The sequence below is a fragment of the Setaria viridis genome, chromosome 8 (genome assembly GCF_005286985.2).
Source record: "Setaria viridis chromosome 8, Setaria_viridis_v4.0, whole genome shotgun sequence".
NCBI classification, from domain to species: Eukaryota; Viridiplantae; Streptophyta; class Magnoliopsida; order Poales; family Poaceae; genus Setaria; species Setaria viridis.
Genome location: NC_048270.2, coordinates 39,729,727 through 39,738,594, shown reverse-complemented (window position 1 = coordinate 39,738,594; position 8,868 = coordinate 39,729,727). Strand labels below are relative to the sequence as shown.

Genomic DNA, 8,868 nt, shown 5'->3' with positions numbered 1-8,868 from the left:
TTAAAACATAGGAATTTATGCTCCGGGGCTTGCCTTCAAACTCGGGGTTAGCAGGCGGGTCTTCGGCTTGCTCGGTCACGGGCTCAACCTCGGCGTGGTGTAGCTCTGCGGCAATGTCGTCCTCGGTCGCCAGGTGTAGCTCGTACATCTCGTCAGCAACGTTCAGCTCTACGGGATGCAATGCAAGGATATGAAAACTTGTATTCAAGAGTCTGGATGACATTTCGTGCATTATTATGAAGTAAACTTGATTGCACACTGGTTAACACTAGATCATCACAGACAGCTCACTTGGCGTAGAAAGCAAGCTTATACCATTAAAACCCTCGGCTTCAATATGGTGATTGTGTACACATTTATTAACTTATTAGTTATTTAAGATCGGAAAACTATCCTGTTTCTAAATGTTTTTCTGTACCTCTTCCAATATACCTTATCTCTTCTTTTCTTTAATTAAGGCTTTTCTTTATTTCCTTTAACCGGTTCATCTTCCAAATTTTAATTAACCAACCAAACAGCGACGAAAGAGGGTGAAACTTCACCAGCACCCTAACCTTGTCACTGCTGGGCTACTGTAAAAAGTTGAGGTTCACTAAGGATATACAAAATTAATTAAAAGCTCCTTCTCACCCTAAGGTAGAAAGGGCTTAATAATTTTTATCTTGCAATTTACAGATGCTCTGGTCATGAAACTTTACCAGGGTGTTCCAAGAATGGCTTACATGATTTGGTGAATTCTTCATAATTATCAGACAAGGAGATCTATTTTCCATATATTATCCTTAGTTATCTTTCTCTAAAAAGAAAAAGGTTTTCCCTTCTGTTTCTGGTAAGGGGCTTTATTTTTCCTGCAAACTATACTCCAAAACAGAACCAACCCAACTAGTTTCACAGTTTTCTCATCTCTGGATTAATTACTGTGCAAAAAGAAAGATTCTAGTGCAGATTTCACTTAATAAAGAAAAACAGGGACTTCAAAGGCTAGGCTGTGCTCCTCACAGAGTTGGTTTTACCCTTTTAGCATTTTTCTGTGATTTATGGTGAATTAATTAGCACATGCAAGGATTAATTCATAACTGCAAAATATCTACAGTGACAGGTGCAAAATTATTTTTCTATAAAAGTAGACAGTTCACTGAGTCCATCAAATTTTGTTTGGAAGTTTTCTGAGGTTTCTACAATTTTTGGTGCATTTACAATGTTTCTCCTATTTTCTGCCAATTTTTATTAATTAACCGAAACACATTTGCATATAGGCCCTTCTGACTTTCTTTTATTCACAACCATACCCTTCCACTTCACATATATGCCCTCGGCTGACTTTTCCCGTGCAAACTCATGATTAAAGCCCTCGGGTTTTTCACTTATTACGAATGGGCCCCTGCACTTTGCACGGGAGACCCTGGAAAGAACGGGGGAGACGCAATGTTGTCCCCACAGTGCGCACGGCGGCGGCGATTGGAATCCTAGCGATGCGCCGGCGTCTTTGGGCTAAGGATGGGTCAGGAGGAGCTTAAGCTCAACGTGAGTTGATTGGAGAGGTCTCGGGCATTGGGGGAAGCCTCACCGGGGTGGAACGCGGACGGCGGCGACTCGGGCTCGGCGATGGTGGTGCGGACGGCGTTTCGGTGCTCCGGCGGCTTCGGGAGTCCAACGAGCGGGCTTGGGAGCTCCGCGGGGTGCAACGAAGCTGGCTGTGGCGGTGGCGAGGGGCGGGGAGCAGCGGAGCAGGGGGTTCACTTGGAGCTCGGTGGCGGCGCAGTGGAACAGGGGCGGCGAAGGTTGTGGCGCGGGAAGAAGGGGCTCCGGCGGGGGCGCTGGTCCCTTTATGGGGCCAGGGCGGGAGCGGAGCGACGAGGCGAGGCTTGAGGCGCTGGAGGCTGGGGCCAGAGGGCGAGGTGGTGCGCTGACGCCTGGAGATGGGGCGGCAACGCCATTGGCGCACGGGGCGGAGGTCGTGGGATGCAATCTCGCCCGTATTGGGCCGGCGCGATATGGAGCGCGCAAGCGCGGCTTTTCCGCGACCAACAGTTGGCGGAGCGAGGCGCTCGTGTAGTCGTTGTCTGGCGATGGATTGGCAGAGGCGGCTTGACCAACGGGTGGCCATGACGTGGCGCACGCCTAGGGGTTGGTCGGGATCGCGGGCAGGGGTGGGAGATGGCCTCGGCGGGCGGTTGGCTAGGACGGCGCTCTGTTTTGTCTTGAAGTTGTGCCGGTTGGGCAGCGGCAAGCTGGCTTGCCGGGGAAGGCACGCCACGCGGTGGCCGTTAGGCGTGACGCGCGTCGCGTCGCGTTCTGGCGAGTCTACCGCGAGACAAGGAAAGGGCAGGGAAAGGGCCAGATTTGAGGGCGATTTCTTCAAAATTTCTGAACTAAACATTCAAATATCCCTTTGTCAAACTTGTAGATCTACGACTCGACTTAAAACTTTACAAAAGGTTTTGGTTCAGATCTCAAACGGATTTGAAGATAAATCGAGTCAAAGTTCAGCGAAAAGTCTGGAATTTCAGACTTTAGACGAGATTTCAGTTTCGCGCCGGTTGACCGATTTGGCTATGTTTGACTGCATTTTCGAAACCCTTTTGTGTAGATTTTGGCCTAACTCTTTTAATCAAAATTGTTCATGGCTCGTAGTTCTAAAACTTTTGTAAAAGGTTTGGCTTTATATTACATATGAAAATGAGAGAAAAAGGGCTCCAAAGTTTGGGTTTTTCACGTTTTGCACAAATCGGCACAGAATTGAAAATCGAGTTTTTGAATGCTTTATGTTCAGATTCAAAGCAAATGTTAAATACTAAAGCTGCTAGTGAATATGAGTTCTACAACTCTTAGTTGGACAGATTTTGATGTTCTTAAACAAAAATTCGAGTTATGGCTCAAATACTAGTTTAGCTTGTGAGGGTCAAAAGTGTCTTTTTACTTGGATGTGTTGTTGTTCAAAGGTTCCATTAGGCTCTAATGGTTCCACTTGACCTTAATGAGGTTTAATTTGAGCTCATTTGTTGCAGCTGCCCCTCCCCACTAGCCCCAGCCCACTCCGCCACCCCTCCGCCGCCACCCAGCCGGCCTAGGCCCCCTCCACTGCCACGCACCTTGCTGCCCCGGCCCTCCTCCTCCGCCACCCCGCCACCCCCTTCCGCCGCCACCCCCCGCCACCACTAGACGAGAGGTTGTATTTCTAGTAGTGAGTACTTCTAGAGCAGCCAAAGCGCTAAGTTTCTGTTAAGATCGTGTAAGTTTGGCTATAGGCATGCATTCACTCGTGGATGACCGAGGCCGGATGATTTTCCTTAATCTAAAAAAATATTAGTACCACCAAAACTCTGTTGGAGATGGTGGAGTTCTGCTGGTTCCAAAATTCCAAAACTCTGTTGGAGATGGTGGAGTTCGGCTGAAATTTTGAAGATTGGTGTGTGTACATGTGTGTGTGCAAAACTTAGCCATGGCTGATCCTAACATGAGAGGTTAATAGGCGGCCTAATTGTTAGCCAAAGTCCACTGTTAACCAGTAGCCCATTTATTAGCTGGCCAAACATAGCTAGTTGGGGCTAATAGCAACCATCATATCAAGAAATATAAAAACACCCCTAACTGTTCCACCTAATCCGTTTCCCGCACGCACGCAAAATCAAGCTGGAGCAGTAGAAACCAAGTGCAGAATAAATAAGTTTGCCAGAGCTATTAGCCCATGTACTATCCAAACAGCGTAGTGCTAATTTTAGTCATCTCCCAAATTATTAATCATTTTGACTTTCCTAAATACATAGTTTTTTATTACGCATCTAGATACATAGGTAAAAATTATATATCTAGAAAAAAAATGTGGGACTAATAATTTGGGACAGAGAAAGTAACAATTAGCTAGCTTCGGCCATTAGCAAAGTCATAATTAATCTGAGTCATCTAATCAAAGGGAATGGACATTGGGTCAGTAGTTTATGGGTATATATGGCAGGTCCCTGGACAAGTCCATCCACCCTACCTACGTGAACCGACACAGAAAAAATGGCAGCATGCCGCGCTGGCGAGAACACTACATTCCCCTTCCTAGCCACGGTGCGCTCACTGGTGGCCATTGTGGTCTCCGTGCTCGCCGTTGCAGTGGTGGTGATGGTGATCGTCTTCGTCCACCGCCCCGTGGAGATGGACCTCCAGAGCTACGGCTATGTCCAGACACAAGAATGGTGGTGGATTTATAACAACACCACGCGTGTGTACGAGCCAGCGAAAGAGGTGCCGATGCTGATCATCATCCACGCCCTCAACCCCAGCGGCCGCGGCCAGATCCAGGGCAACATCAACATCGTCAGGATCATGGACATCCCCAATGCGTCCTTCGTGGAGATGGTGGACTTCTCCAGGTTCGAGCCGACGAATGCCAGCTTCGAGCCGACGAATGTCAGCTTCGACCTGCAGCCGCACAGCTCGCACAGATACAGGAGGTGGGTAAGCCTCAAGGATCCAGCATCGCTGTACTACCTCTACGACAGGCACCACCAGGACGCGAGCCTCGGCTTCCCCGTGATGGTGGTGGTGGAGACCACCTACAAGCCAGCGCACTCGGAGAAGAGCATCAACAAGACCTATTATTGCTGGCCGGTTACCTTCCTCTGTAGCGATTCAAGCACCCCGGACGGTGGCGAGGTCCCTTGCAAGACGGAAGAAGATTTGGAGTACAAGGTCTCATGGCGGAGCCCTCCGCCGGCACCGTCTCCTCCGCCAGCAGTAGCAGGTAATGGTAAATCACCTGCTGGTACTTGATCAGAGACCGCATGCATCGACAACTTCATGTCCGCACAGTCGTGTGTCTCGTGATGAACTGCAGCTTCATGCTCATGTTTAGTTTGTGGAAGTTGTGTGTTTGACTGATCAAGTGCGCTTTGCTTGCTTTAGCTTTCAACATTCAACCACTTTTTAAGGCTCTTGGCCAGCTTGTGTTGATTTCAGCAGTATTCATCGGCAAATCGTCCCTCATTCAAGAAGTTTTTCTTTTTCGACGAAACAACGGGGCCGAGACACCCACCTGAAATCTGTATTCGTACGAGAGCTGCCAAAGCAGCCCGTTTTACAGGTGGCCACATTTTTTTCAGGGCAGGCACGGCGCCCTGAAGAATTGTTGCATGTCCGCTGGAGTTGTAATCTATTTTATCTGCTTTTTCTTTAGGAACACGAGGGGTAATCACCTGCTGCTTATATATATAAAGAGCTCTTTTACGGTACACAATAGTACTACTACTTAGTAGTATATAGTATATATAAGATATAAATATTCATGATTATGAATGATTTAGTAATTATTACATGTGAAAAGTGATATTTCAAACGAAATGGCATTTTAAACTTTATGCTAGTGTCAAAAATAAAATTTTAGTGATGTCATTTGTGTTCTTTTACCATGATACCCTTATACTAGTCATGTATACTATCCATACCACAGGTGAAGGTTTTAGCAGTATACAATTAATCTTAACCGTCGGATATTTGTATACTAGTCCTTTTCGAACAGTAGTATAGCTTAGTATTGTGTACCGTAAAAGAGCACATATATAAAAAGGAAGAAGAGAAGTAACAAACTTCTCGTACTCAGATATCTTGGGTTTTTGAAAGCTTTTCAGAACAAAGCATAGACTTGCTCCTTGAATGATTATCTCAGATCGCTCAATGTGTATGGTTCCTTACCGAGGCATTTGTTTGCCTCTTTTCCTTCCTACTTCTAATAAAGCTTTTTGTGGAGCTCAGGGTAGGGGATGAAAAGAAAGAATACTTGTATTACATATATTGCAAAGTCAAAAACCGGATCTAAGGAGAAAACAAGTCATACAATCAGATCAAGATGTGCATGCGTGTGAATATGTGGGTGGTGGATAGGGAATGTATGGAAACTCCATTTTATATAATCTCTCTCCCTTTGGACATATTTAATATTGAGAACATGGCTGAGAGACTCGATGAAATGAGAGTTTCCATTGAGCAATTGCAAGAATTCTGTTGCCGATGTTGATCTAGCTCCTGTTTGAAAATTGTGCTCCATTGAAAGAAAAGTTGTGAAGTTGATTTAAATTTGAGAGCATTGTTCTAAATTCTTTGTGGCTTGTTCATCATTAAAAAATATCTATCCTCCATAGTAATAAGCTAGAATATTAATTGAGCATCTAAATGGAGTGCCATGTCTTGTTATGTACGATTAAGTGCAGGGTTAACACTAAAAGGCAATGCTGATTTCTATCGAAGACTTGCTCGAGGATGAGCAAGGTTCACGTATGGGGGGTTGTTGACACTCGTTATTGACACACTTTTACCCCTATTTATCTTCAATATTAGTATACAAAGGATATCAAAACTATTGAACATACCTAATAATCAGGACGTTTTCACATATGCATTGTATTTTGGATGACATTCTATTTTTATAGGAAATTGGACTAAATTGGAGCATAATAGGATGAGGCTAAGGACAAGCGACGGTCCATAAGAAAGACGAAGGCCAAAGGCCCCAAAAAGGGCCCCATTAATGCTCAACCTTGGCGAGCAATCCTCAAAAAGACTTAGGGACTAAGTTTCAGAAGATATGGCAAGTTGACTTCGGGATCAAGATGAAATCAAGCAGTACTTGGAAAGTTATTAAGATCCATCCTTATCATGAGGTTATCGTTGAGCCAGGCCCACATGCAAGTGAAAATAAAGTTCCAACATCAGAGAGGACTTGGAGAAGAAGTTGGATGCGAGGGGACGAAAGGAAGGGTCAGGTCAATTGGCCTGGACCCACCCAAGCCGATCAGCATGGGCCTTCACCTCGCCTGTTCAGCTTCCCTTTCATACCATGACCTCTCCAGGGTATAAATACCCCCTTTCTCTGTCAGCACTGGGAGGGGAAGTTCAGATTTGAAGCAGGAGAAGCTGAGCAACCAGCAGGTTTCACACTACCAAGACACGTTCGATTCACATTGTCTAGAGACTCTTTGAGTAACACACAACTCCCTAAAAGCTTCCATATGCATGCAGATCCTAGTCTTTTCCATACGCATGCACTGCATTCACACACATGCATGTAACCCTTTCACACATGCATGTAGCTTGATTAATCTTCTCATGCGTGTTCACAACTAACGCATGGATGAAAAACATGTCAAGATTAATTTCCAACACATTTTTCTTCTATAGATATATAGTTTCCACTAAGTGGTTCATCACCACATAATAAACTTTTGGTTAAAACTTGCTTGGAGCTAAAATTTAGATACTTAGTCTCTGCATATCATCGATCAATGTTGTTAGAGGAATATAACATTATTGTGTACATGCATCAATGATCGAACTTCAATTATTATAGATACTGTAGCAATGCATATATCTCAAATATTGCTTCTCTTTAGCTAAAGAATAGGATGCTAGAATGAAAGCGTCAAAAGAAAAACATAATGATGAAGGCATTAGGTCCTCTCTTTTGGGGGCAAGATTCCTGCTGATATTGATAACAAAAGAAGGATACCAGGGTTCTCTCCCATTTGTAGAAAGGGATCGGAGGGAACCCATGCCATCCTACGTTCGTTATCAATATCACCATGGGACGTGATGCCTCCATCTTTCATTCTAGCATCCAATTCTTTAGTTAAAGCGAAGAAATAGCTAAGATATATGCCTTGGTGTAGTACAACTGTACGCACAATAATTAAAGTATGACCATGTGTATGTTACTGCATGCAGTTATATCTTTCTGGGGCAATCGAGCCAATCCGGTTACATTATTTTCCACTAAAAAAATCTAACTACATTATTTTTGCAAATCCTGAATGAAACGAAGCCACAGCTAAAATGATTCTAGAATGGCAACAACAAATCTCTGTCAGCGTTTTGTTCTGCAGCGACAGGAGGTACCACCAACATCCGCCAAGCTCCGTTTTCAACGCAGCTCGTCCATCTTATTGTAAGCGAGCACCGTCTGAAAAGAACACCAAGTGCAGTAGTTGCTTGGGCTGCAGTAGGGCACCGTGTCCACCTTGTGATGAGGCCCATGCGGCTTAACTTGAGAATCCTCCGGTATCTCCAATTAGTAGTAGCAAGATTAAGGTGGACACATCTCTTAAAGGATTTCTAAGAGTTGAATCGGACTATCTTCTCCAAGGTTTTCACATATGCATTCAGGTCATTGTTAAACATATGTAACAATATCGTGTAATGTGTACAACTACCGTACCTAGAGTTGTTGGTTGTAGATGATAGAGTTTTTATCATGTAATTTAGGGATGGTGGACAGGTTGTTGTACACTGACGTGTAAACCACGTTAGAGGTGATTTATTCAACCCTATATTATAACATGTAAAGCGCTGCTTCCCCAATTTCTATATATAGTCATATCTCTGCCTGTACATCTCAAATAAACTTGAATTCCGGTGTAAAAAAGTTTGTGTTTCTTGGTTACATGTCTATGTACATGCTACAGGAAGATTAACTCGTTAATCTTACATCCAACCGTACTTCTGAATCTTTTTTAAATGAACCAGGCAGTAGAGCTGCCGATTATATTAAAAAAAAGAAAGATCTGAGACAACAGAGCCACCGAAGTAGCTCCCAACAGATAACGCTGACTCAACTCAACTCAACTCAAAACAAAAACCAACTCTATGACTGGTCGTCGACGCAAGCCATGCAACACTAACGCCTCAGGAGTCATCTCAGGCTCCTTTGTTTTCTTCTTACGCTGTCTTGGCTTGGGAGGTGCCAGTCGCGACTTCTTAAATGGTGCTCTTAGTCGATGTGGTGGGGATGGAGATCTTGATCGAGCAGTAAGCGACAGTCCCGGTGGTGATGACAGCTGTGGAGCAGGTTGTGGTGGAGATGATGGTCTGGATGTTTGAGGAGATGGTCAC

The 8,868-nt window shown here is 44.6% G+C and overlaps 1 protein-coding gene across 1 annotated transcript; it reads left to right on the top strand.

Moving 5' to 3' along the window:
* Nucleotides 1–3,964: 3,964 nt before the first annotated feature.
* Nucleotides 3,965–8,367, top strand: LOC117866342 (uncharacterized). The gene is made up of 2 exons (XM_034750537.2): nucleotides 3,965–4,732; nucleotides 6,414–8,367. The coding sequence occupies exons 1-2, from the start codon at nucleotides 4,006–4,008 to the stop codon at nucleotides 6,470–6,472; spliced, it is 786 nt and encodes a 261-aa protein (XP_034606428.1). The 5' UTR covers nucleotides 3,965–4,005; the 3' UTR covers nucleotides 6,473–8,367.
* The last annotated feature ends 501 nt before the right edge of the window (nucleotides 8,368–8,868 follow it).